Genomic DNA, 19726 nt, shown 5'->3' with positions numbered 1-19726 from the left:
ATGTCCTGAAAGTGAGGGCACTGGGATGAATTGAGCATGTGTCCACTCTGTATCTTACTTCTCTGTGCCTTCAAGCATTGCTGTTTCAAGGTGGCTGTGGCTTGTGCTATTTAATTTCATAAAAGAATTTTTGTTTGTTCGTGTCTTGTGTATTTTATCTCATAAAAGTGCTTTGAAGTTTTTAATAATGCCTGGAAAATGTTGTGTTCCTGGGTGCCGTGGAAATTATAAACATGGTCCGAAAGTACACGTCTTTGGATTTACATTGAAGGATACTGTTTTAATTAACAAATGGTTGAAAGCTATACCAAGGAAAGACTTTGTACCATCTGAACTTTCAAAGGTAAGTTTGATAAAATAAGTTTGTGGTATGTTTATAGCAGTTATCTTAAATAGGAGTATTTTAACAGTAATGGAACAATAATATATGAGAATATGAAACAGATATATTTACATCAGAATATAGAAGTAAATTTCATCAGAATTTCGGTTTTTGTGGTTTCATTTATATATAAAATGTTCCTTTCATATATTGGATACACTGAAGAAAAGTGCATGCATGCTTGTTTAAGAAATCAAAAAAATCTCAATATTTGTGCGATACGTAATATTAATTTTATTTATTGAAACTTTTAGTGTAGATAAATACACGAAATGTAATTATATGCAACCTTCGATAAACTATATGCCTGTGCACGTGGACTGAGTTATCCTTAGTTGTATAAGCTAATAACAATCGTCTGTAACAGGGGTGGCCAACAAGTCGTGATCAACTAAAATTCGGTCGATCACAACGAATTTTAAATATATAGTCATCCCTCGATTTGTGCACCTTGTGCAATGAAATTTTTGAGATGGTAGATCGTGGCACATATTGAAGGAAAAAAGTAGATCGCATCACAAAATAAGTTGGCCACTCCTGGTCTGTGAGATGCTAATAATAAGTAAAGTGAAATTCGGAAGAGAGCATAACATTTTATTTATATATTTAATATTGTTACAGGTATGTCAGATTCATTTCAAACCATCCCAAATAGTTAGACGGACATCTAAATTTGATGAAAAAAAAAAAGAGAATCACTGTAGATTTCAAGCATCCAAAACTAATTCACGGAGCTGTTCCATCACATTTTCTGAACTGTTCAAGCTATTTGTCATCACAGGCATTTACAAGAGACAATCCGGAAAAGAAGAAGCGAAGATTAGAAGGAAAAACTTTGAGAAGGCCCTGGAAAATAGTATTAAGAGTAAACATGATACATACAGCACCTGAATGCTGGCAAGTTATTTCAAAAAATAACTGTATCGTGTTTTTATATTTAATATTTCAGTCGTTGAGATTAGAATTGAGACTACATATATTTGTGAAATGAATTGAATTGAACGAATGGAGGGGTGAAGTGGAAATGGTTTTTTTTTTTTTTTTTGGCTGATGCTGAATAAGCTTGCTTTCTTGCATCATATATGCCTCTACTAATGCTAATGCTAATGTTATCCCTTCTTTCACTTCCTCCTCAGAAAATCCATAGTCTCTCAAGTTTTTAAAATAGAAATCAACCACAATTTCTTCTTGTGTCAACCCTTTTGGCACATCATATACTAACAAACTTGGATTAGTCACTTTAATTCTGTCTTGCTTGATCCCCCTCTCACTCAAAGCTTCTACTTCAATTATTTTACTTAAATCTTCCTTATTATCTGTCTCAGTCAATAATCCTTTGTTCCTAATTGTTCTTAAATTCCTTATCTTTACTTCTTTTAAATCCTGTTTTAAAGTGTTAACAACAACATCTTTTACATCTTGACTGGTTGCAAATTTAGCATTATCTTGAGCTCTCAAAATAACTATGTTACTTTGACTGGGGTTCTTACTTTTCATACCCCTGTCCTCTCTCTCTCTGCAATTCCTTTACCACATTGGGTTCATCCTCATAATGGGTCAAAGCCTGAGTATCTTTATTCTATCTGCATAAAATGGGGAGGATATTAGTAGAAGTGGGAAAAAAACCCAAAGAATTACAAGTTTTTCTCATGCTGCCCTCTCCTGAGTCCGTTGTGAAAAATGCCCATAAAAATTCCTCTCGCCAACGACTGGCCTTGAACTCGGGTCTTTTCCACCTGGTCTGGGGAGGATAGCAATTCCAACAGATACCCATGAGAGCAGCACTAGAGATGTGTTCCCTTCAAATTCTTGACATTGAACGACCAGTTTAAAAAATACCAGAGCAGAAGCTCCTCCTCCAAATCTCTTAGTGGTTTCTCACAGAATTGTTAATAGCCAGTTTAATTCAAGAATTGGAACAGATCACTTGTCACTCTGCTTTACTGATATTTAGAGGAATACAGTAATTTACATAACTACATGTTAATTGTGTTAATTAAGCAATTTTAAAGTATATGTATCATATAAAATAGGCCTCCGTTGCCGAGTGGTCAGGATTGGGAGTGCAGTAGCACACGCTCCTTGAGTAGACCAGGGTTCAAGCCCCTGACTGATAAATACGGTTGATCTGCCAACCTGCACTGGACAAGGGTGGCAGATTATGGTCCATTTCTCTCAACATGAATTGTTGAGGAGGCTTTCATCCTGCAGTATACCATTTTTTTTTTTTTTTTATCTCATAAAATGAAAAGTAAAGTAGGAGATACAATTTTCTTAATCACTTGTAAATTTTTCTTAAAAGGGCAAAAATGAGTGCACCCTAGAAATGACAGTGGTCTAGTGAGCTTAAAAATAAATTCCTATTCTCAACAATTCAAGATGTCAGAAACTTGTTTTTGAAGTGAGTGTATCTTCCTCAATTTTCAGTTATTAAACTAGCTCTTCTCTGCCAGTCCATTCTCAAGAAATCAGTCAACTTCTTGCACAAAAATTTGTTATTTCCTTACTTTCAGAAGTTTAAGTCGACTTGCACAAGCACACTTGGAGTGACTATAATGTGGATAACTAGACGTTAATATGTTGGTAGGCGCGTTGATAGAAATGCAGAAGACGCATATATTATTTAGACCAGCGCTTCTGAAGCTATCTGTGGTGAAAGACTAGTTTTTTTTTTATTTCGAATCCATCACAGATCAATAAAGTGCTATAATGAATTAACAGAAAAATGAAAAAATTACTCGTTGCAAAACAGTAAAAAAAAAAAAAGTTCATGGAATGGCAGCGGTCCACAGACATTTTGAGTAGCACTGATTTAGACCACTTGAATGCAGACCCTATTTGACAGCACCATTTGCACATGCTTGATGCCAGCCCTGCATAGTTTTGTAGCAGAGTAATCAGTATCTGAAGATAGTACCGGATTATGTCACGGGCTAGTAGGGCCCTTGCTCAAGGTGCTAAAAGCTGAACAATGAAGCAAGAAATATATATTTCTTTAGTAAAAGGGCACCGAAAAATCTTTTTGCTCAGGGCATGGAAATACCTTGGTCCAGCCCTGTCAGATGAGGCCTATAATCTAATTTTATAGTAATAAAAATATTTTATTACTATAAAATTAGTGACTTTATCACATAGTACATAAGTTACTACATTTAATATTTGTAGGGCTTTTGTATAGGTGATTTATGGATAATATTTTGAATATCGAATCACGTTAACTAGTAGTGGAATTGTACAGTTATACACTAAGAAGGGACACTCATTTCTAATTCTAACAACGTTTAATAGGAATTATCCTATTAACTATTTCACAGAAAAACATATCAAAGCGAAAGAGAGAGCTAGATGTGCTCTCTAAAATTTGAATTGAAATGGCTATACTCAACAAGTCAGGATATAAGAGACTTAGGAGAAAAGCTTTGAATAAAAAAAATTCAAAGACAGGTTCTTCAATTTTTGATTCTCAGAGTAGTAGCAATGGTAGCAAAAGTAGTAGCAGCCAACATAAAAGCTAAAGGTTTCACCATAGGTTATTAGTTTTTGTAGATATGAGTAGTTCAAATATTGATGGTAGGACAGATCACATTAAATTTGCAGTTAATAATATAATTTAAAAACAGCATATTTTAAAACTAACCTAACTACAGGTCAGTTACTCTGACCTGTAACTAAACCAGTGATTGACAAAGCAATCATAGGTCGGGCTGATGCACTAGCAATAGTAAGAATTTGTGACACCAAGCTGTACGATTATGAATTTATTCATTAAAAAGCTTCAATCACATTTCCTGCATATGAGTGTACAAAACAAATCGTAGTACAGCCACTCCCCGGCTTACATAATACTTGACTTATGGAAATTCAACCTTAGATAAGTTTTTGCCGGCCAGGTCAAACTTAAAAAAAAATTGTGGAAACCTATTTTGCATCCTGTTGGAATAAATGGAGGTATCGTGAAAATATTGTAATGTGCACCCAATAACACATTGTTTTTTTTTTTTTTTTTTTTTTTTTGGTAATTCGTTCAAGCACCTTGGAAGTTGAAATTTTCGCTGTAACTAAGCTATTTATCTCTCTAAAAGGTCATTTTTATAATGGAAATTGCACTACACTTTCAACATTATCTTATGTTCCGTCATAAGAATCAATTTTGAATGCCTTTGTGATATAATTCTAAAACATTTCTGGAGGTTACTACCATAAAACAATAAAAACAATTTGCATTTTCTGGTTTATTGGACTTTTCTGTTAGTGCAATCTATTATAAATGGGTAGTAAACTCGATCTTATTGCATCTGCGATAAAACTGATAACTGGAATTCTGTGGGATTTTATATTACAGTATTATGGTGAAATGAGTTCCCCTTCACTGAAATCTTTAATCATATAAAAAAAACAAATAAATTTTCAGAATCTTCTCTTCATTCTTATTTACTTATTACAATGGAATACAGAGGATGCGGAAAGGTCAGGGAATGACCACCGCATATCCGGGAGCAATATGGCCTTAGTTGCTAATGCTCCTAAAAAAAAACCAAATAACAATAATAATAATTATTACAGTGGTGAAGAGAAAGGGACAAACATAAAGTGCAAGTGCTGGCAGTGCTAGGAAATGAAACAAAATTGATTTAGAAATGAAGATGATTAATTAAGTAATTAATTAGGTCTCGCTTCTTCAACAGTGAATACTATTTTAAGGAACAGTGCATGTATTAAAGAACATGTTAAAGGATCAACAGATTTAAGATTAACAGTGATCAAAAAACAGCATTCAAGTGCTATATTGAAGATGGAAAAGCTATTAATAATATGAATGGAAAATCAGATTCAGAAGCAAGTGCCCCTGAGTCCAGTGGTCATTCAAGCAAAAGCAAGAAGTATTTATGAAGATATTAAGGATACGTATAGTGAACCCTAAGCCAAGTTCTTGGCTAGCAATGAGTGGTTTAACAGGTTCAAGCATCACACTGGTTTCCAAAACATTTAAGTATACGGTGAAGTCGTCAGTGCCAATTCTGCAGCAGCAGATAAATTTTGTGATGTGTTTGGAAAGACCCCTTCTAAATGTCCACAGCTCAACTTCCACAGCGGCGTGCTTATCAGCTAAAGAGTTAATTCTGGCAACAATGGCTGATATTATGCCTGTCCTCTCTCTCTTTTTATAATTTTGAAATTTTTGTAAACTTTTTAAATTTTTTCTGTGCACGAGATAAAAAAATTGAATAAATAATTCTATTTACATGTTCGTCGAACATTTCTTTTTTGCTTCAATCAAATTTCTATGCAAGTCGGAATTTAGGGAAATTCCGACTTGCATAGAATTCTGCAGAATGCAACCCTTACATAAGTCGGGGAGTGGCTGTACTTGTGAAATGCCAGCTGCCATTTATTAAATATTGCCTTTCATACATCGTACATAAGAATTTAGGGAAATTCCGACTTACATAGAATTATGCAGAATGCAACCCTTACATAAGTCTTACATAACTTGTGAAATGCCAGCTACCATTTATTAAATATTGCCTTTCATACATCGTACATTAAATATTGACTTAGTATAAGTACAAGAGCTTTAACATACTTTACCTCATAACTTCATGCAATTCAGAAAATAGCCAAGTTTAACTTCAGCAGGAGATTCTTATCCACAGATCTGTGCGACTGCAAATGGCTGAAACTATAAAGATTTGCAACTTGTTGTTATTGAAACACTTTTTTTTTTTTTTTTTTAAAGAAAAAAAAAACTGATAAAAGTTAAATTTTAATTATGAATAAAATATATACTGTTTGTATAAAAAACTGAAGAATTTAGATCCAAAAATTGATAAACACTGAAATTTTGAAGAGAGAATGCCAGCTTATTATTCAGGGAAAGCATGTGGTTACATGTGACCTTAACTTTCTGTCTGCACCTTAAAACTTCCACTTTAAAGGGAAATATTCAGACTGAATACAGAAATAAATTCATATAAAACAAAAAAAGAAAAATAATTTAGTGTGTTATCTGTCTAGTGCAGGGGTCAGAAACCTGTGGCTCTTTGAGCATGTAACTGCAACTCTTAACTTTTAGCCCACATGAAGCACAATTTGAAATGAAGTTAGAGGACTTAAAAATCAAGGACATGGAGCACATGACTAAAATTCCTTAAAACTGAAATTGAGGATTTGGAGAGGCAAAAGGGAGGAGAGGCTCTTGCAATTCTACACAAATGGATGGCAATATATGAGTTGAAAAAGCAAGACAAAATTGTGTGCAATGCGTGGAGTAGCTTACCGGATATGTATATAAATTCGAAAATATTTGCATTTGAACTCCTCTCAGTTTTTGGTTCGACGAATTTCTGTAGGCAAATATTTTCGAACATGAACTATATTAAAAATAAAACAGAAACTGTCTGAACAGTGAGAGTCTCTCAGCATGTTTAAAGATGAAAATTGCAGCATACTCGCCTGATGTTGAGAGACTCGAAAAGTTCAGGAGGAAAAGTCACATTACTTTGTACTTAATTGGATGTTTGTTATGTTTTTTCAGTATTAATAAATAATATTTAAAAAATATATTTTTTTAATAAAACACCTTCCCACTTCTTCCATTCCAAAACTCCCTCCACCCTTCTCCCAGCTTGAGCTGAGGTGTGCTCTTCACTCAAAAAAGTCTGCCGACCTCTGGTGTAGTGCATTTAAGTCTAATATGTGTGAGTGAGAATGGCACATCAGGCAAAAGGAACAATAAAGCCTAAACTATCTTGGAAAAGTGTGAGCATCTTAAGTTCAATCACAAGAGCATTACAGTCTATAAAACATGGAAGATATGTACAATGCAAATAGTAACACGCTGTGTCCTGCTTGGAGCCTTATTATCCAAAAATGTTGTGTATAAAAATCCATAAATATTTTGAAGTTTCTTCACTTGCTTTTGCTTCGGTTTTCTAATGTCTACAGCCAGCACTGAAAGAAGACCCAAAGTCACTGTAATCAGAAATAATCAGTTTCACTGTAATCAGAAAAAAAAAAAAAAAAAAAAAAAATGGAAATTACATGCTAAAAATACAATAACACCAATATTATGACTTACTTCGCATACTCTACGTGTGATTATTTCTATCTTTATTACATCAAAATTAGGATATGATTATAGCATGCATGATATACACTTATAGTATTATATTTATATAATAACATTCATTATTATATAAATATAATAATGAATGTTATAAAAATCAGGGTATTATAATGCAACAATACCAAGAAAGAGTATTCAGATGGGTTGAGAACTGAAAATTGAGGTTTCACATTGAAAAATGCAAGTTAGCATATGGAAAGCAGTAATTCCAGAATAACATACATATTGGGTGGTACCACACTCAAGGTAATGGAGAAAGAAAATGGACAGGACTAATTGTAATTAGTAGTGTAGTCCATTGGGATTTTGTGTTCTGCCTTTTGCTGTTTTCAATATTCATTAATGATACTGATGAAGGCATATGAAACCTAATATCTAAGCTTGCAGATGATACAAAAGTTATTATTTAAATTGCCTCCTTATCCAAAGGGATAAGGAGGCAAGAAAGGGATATGAAGTGCTCCAAGAAATGCAGGACTGCCAGGACATCTAATGAGGTTTTGTAAATGATGCACAGAAATTGTGCCCAAAGGAATAAGGGCACAAATTCTAAAATAAAGTAATAGGGCTCATCCTGAATACTGCATATAAGACTGAAGGCCACATTTTAGGAAGGATCTACTTCTGGTGAATGAGGCCTTTGCCATACACTGTACTACAATTTGCAATGTATGGCAACAAGATTGGTAAGAACAGAAGGGTAGTCCTACCAAGAAAGGATTTGGTTCTGCAAATTGTAACACCTGGAGAATAGGCACCTGCAATGTGATGTAATTAATGTTTCAGCTTTGAATAGATATGACAAGCTCAATACTGATAACCAGAGCCGTGCCAAAGGTGAGGCTTTGTTATTTGGTTTTTTTAGGAGCATTAGCAACTAAGGCCATATTGCTCCGGGATATGTGGTGGTCATTCCCTGACCTTTCCGCATCCTCCGTATTTGGTGGTGACGGGCTCGAACACCGGTCTAATCAAGAAGTGTGTGCTACGTACTGCTGCTCCTTCCCACCTGGCTACGGAGGCGCCCCAAGGGTGAGGCGAACGAGGCTCTTGCCTCAGATTAAAAGCTGAAAGAGAGTGCCAAGAGAAAGATTAAATAATTGCAAAATTTTCCCATGATTAATAGTAGGGCACAATTTTTCATTCTTGCCTCCGGTACTAAAATGGCTTGGCACGACCCTTCTGATAACATTCTTCCTCACACTACACACAGGAGGGAAGAAATTGAAAATAAGATGGATGGCTTCAGGATAGATGTGTGAAAGTTTGCCTTCAGCCGGCAGGTAGTTGATTGTTGGAACAAACTTCCATCTGTAGATGTTGAAGTGGGTAGCCTGAATAAGTTTAAGGAAGAGTAATACAAACTATTGAAGGGAATGGACAGGTGAAGTGGGAAGTTTTTTTCTTTTCTTTTTTTTGCTGATTCTGTATAAGCTTCCTTTCTTGCATCATTTTCCACTACTAATACTAAAAGTGATTCACTTACCAAGAGACTTGCAATAACTGTAAACTAGGCACCTGATTTGACTGGAAGTGGTGTTTAAGGTCTTAAGTGGATTGAGTAAATGAAATGCAAATAGCATCCTAACTCTTGCTTTGATAGCATACTAAATGGGACAAATTTAAATTGAAAAATGGTTCAAGGATAACTGTATGAAAATTTGCTTTCAATCAGAGAGAGAACAATTGATTGTTGGAACAAACTTCCAGTTGATGTTTTGGGAATGGGTGGTGTGAATAAATTTAAAAAGGAATTAGGCAATTTTTTAGTGGGAAAGGGCAGATGAAGTGGGTAGTTTTTTATTTTTGTCTATGCTGTACAAGCTTGCCTCCTTGCATCATTTGTAACTAATAATATTAATATAATATTAGCATAAATATATAAAAAGAAATAAATTTAAAATAAGCATAAAAAAGTGATGAAAGAATTGAATCAAAGAGAAGCAAATGCTATTGAAATACTTAGAAAATAGGGAGAATAATAAAAAGCAGTGATAAAGAAATCGGGACAGGATATGTTAATTGATAAATATATTAACCAGGATGTCATACTACACTCCACATACCATATTGGTATTAATGGCCCCTATGTGTGTACATTCTTAAGTTTATATGTATTATTTCTCTCAGTGTGTGTTCATGGATAACTTGCATATTATTAAGAATTTATTACAGTTATACACAGAGCGTACAAATAAAGAAGAAATATATGAGCTTTCGGCTATATGGTAGCCTTCATCAGAATTAAAAATACATTAAAATTACATTGTCCGACGTGAAGGCACATACCTGAGGACTACAGTTTATCGTAAGCCCATGTGTGCTGGCCAGTTCACCAACTTCCGGTCAGCACACGCGCGAGGCCACCTCCTCTCCACTGCCCGAACCTTGCTTACTCGCGCCTGGACACACTCCAGCTCCGCTGATGAAAGACGCAAAGAGGTCACTAGGGTCAAAGTAGACCTTACGAGGTGTGGCTACCCCATTGACGTCCTCGACAGGTGTGATCTACAGACACGTGACATCGTGACGACCAGCTACAACACCAACAGTGACGAGCCATCCACGAGGGCATTCATCCCATACTACCCCAACCTGTCACAACAGATCGGTAGAATCCTGAGAACGCACGGAATAAAGTGCATCCAACTCCCAGGCAAGAAACTGCGTTCTTTCATTTCCAACGTGAAAACACCTGTCCCCACCCTTCTGCAGAGCGGTTTGGTCTACCGCATCTCTTGCCGTGACTGCACTAGCTGCTACTTTGGAGAGACTGGACGTCGACTCGAGAAACGTCTCTCGGAGCACAAAAGAGCGATCCGTTTAGCGGATATAGAACACTCAGCTATCGCCGAACATGTCTGGACAACCCACCACGACATCGACCCACACCGCGATGTCGTGGTGGTAGACAGATCCCACCATTACCTAAAACGTACCTGGTTGGAATCGTTAAATATAAAATCTTCGGATAAATCCTTGAACAGGAACAGTGGTTGCCAAGTCAACCCGATCACAGAGTCAGTAGTTCTATCATTGGACAAGCGCTGGCCACGTCATCATGCGTCACAGCCACAGACGTCAACAAACAATTAAACCTCGCGTCTCACGCACCTGGCAGTGCACATCTTCATTCCAACTGCCATTCATGTATTTTTAATTCTGATGAAGGCTACCATATAGCCGAAAGCTCATATATTTCTTCTTTATTTGTACGCTCTGTGTATAACTGTAATAAATTCTTAATGAATCCAGAGCGCGTAGGCCTGTTTCGTTGCATATTATTATTACGAGCCATATTATTATTATTAGCTACACGGTGCAAGGAAGCCTGAGGCCTGAGAGAGAGAAAGAGAAGGGAATTGCCAAGAAAGAGAAGAATGATGATATCTCATGCAGGCTGAAAAATGCACAACTCACAAGAAAAAATCCAAACACCTTATGTGTGAAATTGGCTAACTACAGTCTCAAAATGAATTTAGCTTCTGCTAGTTATTTGATGGGAATCAAACCAGACCTCTCCAAGTTAGCAGCAGAGTGATGTACCACACTCACTGCAGCCGTAGTCCAGGGAGGACTACGGCTGAAGTCATCATTAATCAAACTAAATGCTTAGAACAAGTAATGAAAAAGATGGGAGTAAGAAAGGTTAACAGTTAGTTAAAGAGGCAGAAATGACTTAAAAAAAAAAAAAAAAAAAACCAGAAAAGAGAGATTACTTTGTAACAAATATGTTCCAGAGTTACAACTTTCTTTATATCTTTAGTTTATTTTTCACTTTTCACAAACAACAAAACTAGATAACTGAAGTAAATGGATGCTGAAACACACAATACAAGGATTTTTAAAAAAATCCTTGTATTGCGTGTTTCAGAGCTGCAAAAGCAGCAATGAACAAACAATAAAAATGTAGCCACAGCAACAATGCAAAGTTCATGGGGAGTAAAGTGTTGAACAAAGAAAAAACTGAGAAACTTAAGAAGGGAAAAAAATTCCAAATCAAAGATGATGGATTTTTAAATTTTTTAAAATTTAATTTTACTTTTACAGTGGAGAGTAAATTACATAATTTCTAATTTCCTCCCAAGCAACATAAACTGGAAATGAACTTCTAGCATAGTTCATTAAAAAAGTTTAGAATACCTGGTGTATCATTATTACTGACTTAAATAAGAACAGAACTAGAATCAAAGTAAAATGGAAGCAACTACAGGGGAACCTAGCAGCACTTAACCTAAAACAAGTGGGTGTAACATCTTTTAGTAAGGAAAAAAAACAGTAGGCAATTCAGAGTCACTTGCTTAACTTATGCACTCCACACTAATGCTATGGGGGGGTAGCTGAGCGAGTAACCTTGGGATGAACAGTGTATACTTTCCTATAGGTCTGATGTTTCACAACTTTCTACAGGTTTTTTTAAGGCCATCAAGATGCACATTCCAGTTGGATCATAAATAACTATTATTCAACTGAAAGGAGACAAGAGTGAAAAAAAGAAATAAGAGCAAAAAATATATACTCAATCAAATGCATAAATAAAAGGTGTAATAAAACTCAGAAGATAATAAGTATTATTAATTCCCCATTAATAAAGCTTAATGTTGGCTTATTAAGGTGGCTGAACTATTATTTACTAACAGCTTAGAAAGAATACTTGATGACAATTAACCGAAACAGCAAGCTGGCTTTAGGACAGGATTCTCAACTATGGATCACCTTCACATAATATCACAGCTAATGGAAAAAGCAAATGAATATAAAACACCATTATGGCTCGCATTTGTGGATTATGAAAAGGCATTTGACTCTATACAGCATAAGACAATGTTTTGGGCACTGGAAAGACAAGGCATAGATATCCCATATATTATGATTTTGAAGAAAATATACGAGAACACTACCTCCTTTATTAGACTAGACAAAGACAGTAGCAAATTTTAAATTGAGAAAGGAGTTCGACAAGGAGACACAATATCTCCGAAGTTGTTTACTGCTGCCCTTGAAGAAGGTTTCAGAAGATTAGACTGGTCGCAGAAAGGAATCAACGTGAACGAGAGTACCTAAACCATTTACGATTTGCAGATGACATTGTGGTCATAAGCCAGGATCCCAAAGAATTAGAGGAAAATCTTAATCAGTTATGAAGAGTTAGTAAGGATTTTGGACTAAAGATGAATATGGATAAAACAAAAGTAATGATGAACAAGTATGCCACAGAAAGGGATATAATTATTGAAGGAGCAGTAATTGAAAAGGTGGAGTCATATATTTATCTGGGACAAGTCATTAGTTGTAATAATGATAAATGGCTGGAAGTCAGAAGAAGAATAAATTTTGGATGGATAGCATTCAGGAAATATAGTCACATACTGTGGAGCAATATCCCAATTTGTCTGAAATGTAAAATAATGAACCAATGTATACTCTATACTCCCCACCATGACTTATGGAAGTGAAACTTGGGCACTCACCAAAAAAATGGAAGAGAAGCTGAGAACTACACAGCAAAGAATGGTACAAATTATATTGGGAATCAGACTGTTAGATAAGAAGAGAAACACATGGATTAAGCAGCAAACTCAAGTAAAGGACATTCTTATAAAAACTAAAGAACTAAAATGGTCCTGAGCAGAACACATAGCTCGAAGACACGATGACAGATGGACTAAGAAAATAGCAGAATGATACCCAAGGAGCTAGAAGAAAACCTGGAAGACAACGACGGAGATGGACAGATGAAATTTATGAGTTTGTGGGTAGTAAACGGATGGCCACTGCACAAAACAGAAGGAACTGGAAAGTTGCTGGAGAGGCTGTCATCCTGCAGTAGATTGAAAATGGCTGATGATGATGATGAACTATTATTCACCATGATTACACCATGTCCACAGAATTTCTACATACAAATTTAAAAATTAAACAATAAAAACAAATGGCAGGAAATTAACTACCATGCTTGCAGGGACAGTCCCAGATAGAGGCCATAGCCCCCTTATGATCAGAATACTGTGGAATTTTTACTACTATGTAACAGCAAAAGATCCACACATCTACTAATTAAAGCTTAATAATTTACTATAACACTGCTTTAATCCCCCCCCCCCCAAGCAAATGCATATACTGCCCCTGCATGCTCTCTAAAATAATTGTAAAAGAAACTGATGCCCTTGATCTTAGCAACATTATTTATGTACTAGGAAACAGAAAAAAAAAAAAAAAAAGAAAAAAAACATCAGTCACAATCCAGTTAGTAAACACAGGAAATTAAGTTTTTATGTTTAGAATACAAAAAGGATACAAAAGTCAGATTGCTAAAGGAAAGATGTAAAGGCAGACATACAATATGTCTGCCTTTACAGACATATTGTATATGTCTGTAAACACACAACAGTGATAAAAAAAAAAAAAAAAAAAAATTTATCTTAAGTTGTATGGTGTTGTAATGACTGTGGGTTATGTAGATTAATTTTTACATGACAATCTTAAGTAATTTAGAATTTCAGTGGTGGGATTCAGCCGGTTCGCACGAACCTGTTCCTAGATTTCCCGGACTGGTCTCTAAAGGCCGTTTCACTTCGAATGCCATGCGAGCTATGCTACTTTTGGTCACTACATTGTCCATGTTTTGCCCATTTCACACTGAAGGACACATACCCTCAGCTATTCTATTCCTACCCACGATGGAGAGTGGTGTTCAGTGGTGTGATATCTCCAGTGATGAAAGAGATTTATTGTTATTTACATATTACTAGAACCAGACAGTTGGAATATTAATGAAGTTGTTGTCCCTTGAGAAAAACTTTTACAAAGAAAATTTACAAAGAAAAACTTTATAAATTTCATAAATTTTTCCATCATGAAATCAACGTCAATGATTTCTGTGATTATGTGGAAAGTTTTCTAAAAAACTGCCACAACCATGAAATTCCAAGTACAGTACTTTACAAAAGGCGAAAAATATTAACAATACAATTGCTATTAGTTCTGTGAAGGCAGGAAGAGGTTTTTCGAGAATGAATATTATATATTCAGAAAAAAAGAATCCACCTCATAGTCCAGAATGCTGCAAATTTGATGACAATTAACCTGATTGGCCTTCCATTGGATTCCTGGGACCCAACTCCATCTGTTCAAACATGGCCAAGAGTTAACACAGCTGATGACAAGCAAGTAAAAGATGCAGGAAATAAATAGTATGATGATAATCAGCTTGCAATTTGGAAGTACTTGAAGGAAAAATAAGATATTAATAAATTATGTTTGGTTTTTATTTTTTACCTTGAAAAGGTGATAGAGAACCGGTTTTTTAAATTTTTGATTCCCACCACTGGATTTCATATGTCAATGAAATTTGCAGATAAAAATTAATTTGGAACCATTCAAAATGTAAGCTTATAGGGTGTCAGCCATAAAAATCAAATTTCTGCACATCTATCCTGTAATGCTTTTTCCAATCTTGTGTACCATCAAAGAAAGGGTAAAGATGGCATCGCTATTTAATTTACTCAATCTGATTAAAGCCTTAAACACTTCAATCAGGTCTCCTTATAGATGCCTAGTTTCCAGATGTTGCAATTTATACAACCCAATCTCTCTCTTGGCAAGAAAACCCTTTTGTGTTCTCGATTAATCTTGTTTCACTTCTCTCATTCTTTCCAACAAATCAGTTTCATTAAAAAAAAATTTCTAAACCTCTTTTACAGTATTCAAGGTGAAGACAAACCACTGACTTAAACAATATGATAGACACATCTGTACTGCCTGTATTGCTGAGAGACCTTCATGGTGGATTGTACAATTCCCCTACAGTGTTTTACATTATTGATTCCTTTACATTCTCAAAATCTATTATTTTGAGATTACTGCTCCCCAAATCAGTACCTTACACATATCCATGCCACAATTGACATTTTTCAGCACTTCTGAATAGTTTATAAATTTATTATTGAAGTGGCATATTAATGATATGAACCTCCTTTGTATCAAGCAAAACCTTAGATATTAAACCAGAAATACCTTACCTTACCTTACCTTACCTTACCTTACCTTACCTTACCTTACCTTACCTTACCTTACCTTACCTTACCTTACCTTACCTTACCTTACCTTACCTTACCTTACCTTACCTTACCTTACCTTACCTTACCTTACCTTACCTTACCTTACCTTACCTTACCTTACCTTACCTTACCTTACCTTACCTTACCTTACCTTACCTTACCTTACCTTACCTTACCTTACCTTACCTTACCTTACCTTACCTTACCTTACCTTACCTTACCTTACCTTACCTTACCTTACCTTACCTTACCTTACCTTACCTTACCTTACCTTACCTTACCTTACCTTACCTTACCTTACCTTACCTTACCTTACCTTACCTTACCTTACCTTACCTTACCTTACCTTACCTTACCTTACCTTACCTTACCTTACCTTACCTTACCTTACCTTACCTTACCTTACCTTACCTTACCTTACCTTACCTTACCTTACCTTACCTTACCTTACCTTACCTTACCTTACCTTACCTTACCTTACCTTACCTTACCTTACCTTACCTTACCTTACCTTACCTTACCTTACCTTACCTTACCTTACCTTACCTTACCTTACCTTACCTTACCTTACCTTACCTTACCTTACCTTACCTTACCTTACCTTACCTTACCTTACCTTACCTTACCTTACCTTACCACCTCTCCAAACAGTAATCTGCAAAACTTCAGCCTCTTCTTGTTGCCCTTCTCTATACTCATTCAAACAGCTTTACATCCTTCTTAAAATGAGGCCTTCAGATAACTTCATATATATCTGCACAATTACCTCCAGGTCCTTTTCATTCTCTACTACTGTCAGTGTAGTACCACAGAGTTGATACAATGCTGTTTCCCATATGCAGTACTTTACATTTGTCAACATTAAACGTCACTTGCCACCTCTCAGCTCAACTTTTCTAGATCCTGGTGTAGCAGCGTACTGTCATTCGTGTCATTAAGAGTATCATCTGCAAACATGGACATTAAGCCTGATATACCATCATCAATATCATTTATAAATACAGAAAACAAAAATGGACCCAACACTGAACCCTGGGGGACTCCACTAATGACATTAGTACACAAAAAGCAGTGTCCATTGATTACAACTCTCTGTCTTCTTCCACCACTCAACCATCCCTTTATCCATAGCAGCAATTTGCCTCCAATGCCACACTGCTCCAATTTGTTCAGCAGTCTTCCATGTGCTGAACAAATTGAACATGTGCCTTGCCTTACCTCACAAAAAATTCTGCAAAACTTCATAACAGCAACCCCTTGTTTCATTCACTAATCTTGTTGCCCTTCCAGACCTGTATACAGTACTGAAGGTGTGGCCTGACCATTGCCTTATACAAGGAAATAATCACCTCTTTATTCCCACTAGAAAAATTCCTCTATATCATTGACAAGACACCATGAGCAACTCTTGCAGACCATGTGCACTGCTCAGAAAACTTCATATCTGCCTGCACAATTAACTCCTGGTCCTTTTCATTCTCTACCGCTGAGTTGAAATGTTACTCTGGAGTTAGTTTCCCATATGTAGTACTTTACATTTGTGAATATTAAACTTCATTTGCCATCTCTCAGCCCATCTGCTCAACTTTTTTAGATCCTGTTGTAGCAGCATACTGTCATTAAGAACCCTGCCAACCTTTGTATCGTCTGCAAACTTGGACATTCAGCCTGATATATCTTCATCAATATCATTTATAAATACACAAAACAAAAATGGACCCAACACTGAACCCTGGGGGACTTCACTAATAACATTAATACACGAAGAGCAGTGTCCATTGATTACCACTCTGTCTTCTGCCACTCAACCATCCCATTATCCCTAGCAGCAATTTGCCTCCAATGCCACACTGCTGAAATTTGTGCAGCAGTCTTCATGTGCAACAGTATCAAAAGCCTTTCTAAGATCCAAATATATGATATCAAATCGACGCTGTGTCCGAGCTATAACTGAAGTCTTGTCTAGATGATGCTGCAGTGCTTCTTAAACCAGAACCTCCATTAATTTCCATGGAACAGAAGTTAAACTAACAGGTCTATAATTACTTTTGCCACTCTTTGATCCTCCTTTGTGAATTTGGGTCAAATTTGCACATCTCCATTCCATGGGTACTTCCTCTGAGTCTAAGAAATCTCTCATAATTATGGCTAAGGGTTTGCTTACTTCCTTATCCACCACCTGTAATATAACTGGATAGATCCCATCCACCCCGGGTGCCTTTTTTTGTTTATCTTCAACAATTTCTCCTCCACTTTGCTCTCAGTTATTACACAATCATCTAACTCACTGCCAGAGTTTAATTCACCTCTGGCATTCCCCTCATTGAATAACTCCTCATGTGTGAATGTCGATGCAAAATATTCATTTAGTTTGTTAGCTACCTGAGCAGGATCAACAGTTGACCCATCGATATCCAGTGGACCAATCTGATTCACCCCCTTCCTTCTAGAGTTTACATACGTAAAGAACGCTTTGCTGTTTTTCTTTGCATCCTTTGCCAAAGATTTCTCATAATATGCCTTTGCCTGCCAAACCTCCTTTGTGATTTTGTTACAGACCAGCTAATATCTATTGTAGGCTTCCATGTTGCCTATTAATTTATATGTATCCCATGCATTTTTCTTCTCTGACACGTCTTAATAGTTCATTTGAAATCCATTTAGGCCTAAATCTTGACCAATATTTCTTAGTTGGTATGTAAAGCCTAGTAGCTTCCAAGATTAATTCTTTGAATGCTTCCCATTTTGAACTTGCTGTTAGTAACATCATCAGTTGGTCCCACCGTACAGAATTTAAATAGTCTCAGACCTCGTCGCCTTTACGAAAGCAAAATCCCTTCCCTTTACCTCTTTGATGGTAGTTACCTCTTTGAGTAAATCCCACTTCTGTGCGCTGTGATCACTGCCACCTAGTGGTTCCTTTATCTCCAGATTCTTAATGCATGAAGAATCACTACTCGTAATCAGATGAAGAGTTTTACTCCCTCTAGTTGACTCCCGAACATGCTGATGTAGAAAACAATTATCCAATAAATCCACAAAACCCTTGCTAGTGTGTGAGTGACCAACCCACAAATTCCAATTAATATCTGGGAAATTAAAATCCCCCATTAGAAGGCTCTGATTTACTGGCCCACTCTGTTTCCCTGTATAGTTTTTTATTATACACTCCTACTCTCAATTTTGATTTCCCAGTGCTTATGCCACACCAAACTGACTCGACCCTGCACTGTCGGCTGGCTGTACCTCCCTGGATTTTGTGTGTTTCTTAACTAATAACACAACCCCTCCTTCCTTCCTATCCTCTTGTACACATTGTACTCCCCAAATTCCAGTTCTGCTTTCCTTATATCTGTGTGACACCACGTCTCTGATATCCCAACGAAATCTGCCTTTTATGTTTTGACGAACACCTCAAAGTCATCAAATTTATTGACCAAACTCCTAGCATTGATGTACACGCAAGTATACATGCACCTATTTCTATTCTTAGCTACCCTAACACAACCCATGTGTTTACTTGTACCACAATGACTCCCAGTAGTGTCTGAAATCCCCTGCATCTTGTTTTCCAGGTTGCTGCTCATTCCAATAGAAGCAGTGCAAGAATCACTTTCACCTCTGCCAGCGGCTACTGTTAACCTATTAATCCTTGTATCCCCACAATCTAGCAGTTTTCCGATCCACTTAACACTATCTCAATAGCATCAACAAATATTCTTGCACCCTTTCTATTTAAGTGTATCACATCCCTGTAGAAGCAGTCTCTCCTGTAAACAAGCACAGACCAGGCTGAGAAAAATTCTACCCCTTGAGCCTTCCACAATCTCTCCAGGGCCAAATTGATTGAAAAGGCTCTAATCCTATACTCCCTCCTCTTGTATCATTAGCATTAGCATTAGCATTAGTAGAGGCATTTGATGCAAGAAAGCAAGCTTATGCAGCATCAGCCAAAAAAAAAAAAAAAAAAAAAAACCCACTTCCACTTCACCCCTCTGTTCGTTCAAAATACCTGTCCAGCTGAGCCTTAAACTTATTTAGGCTATCAACCTCCACCACAAGGGATGGCAGTCTGTTCCACCAACCAACCACTCGCTGGCTAAAGGCAAATTTCCGCACGTCTATCCTACATCTGTCTTTCCTCAATTTGAATTTATG

At 36.4% G+C, this 19726-nt stretch overlaps 1 protein-coding gene across 1 annotated transcript in view; it reads right to left on the bottom strand.

The window, feature by feature from the left end:
• Tfb5 (transcription factor B5) overlaps positions 1 to 6064 on the bottom strand; it is a 43759-nt gene extending 37695 nt beyond the window's left edge. Inside the window, exon 1 of the mRNA XM_090383838.1 lies at positions 5972 to 6064. Within this exon, the coding sequence (XP_090239964.1) occupies positions 5972 to 5976 (5 nt within the window). The 5' untranslated portion in view covers positions 5977 to 6064. The remainder of the gene's footprint in view (positions 1 to 5971) is intronic.
• Between the last annotated feature and the right edge of the window lie 13662 nt (positions 6065 to 19726).

This window comes from Mastigoproctus giganteus, chromosome 10 (assembly GCF_048544385.1).
Source record: "Mastigoproctus giganteus isolate SK-2022 chromosome 10, ASM4854438v1, whole genome shotgun sequence".
In the NCBI taxonomy this organism is placed as follows: domain Eukaryota; kingdom Metazoa; phylum Arthropoda; class Arachnida; order Uropygi; family Thelyphonidae; genus Mastigoproctus; species Mastigoproctus giganteus.
The sequence above is the reverse complement of the archived record's forward strand: the minus strand, read 5'-3'. Positions and strand labels throughout refer to the sequence as shown.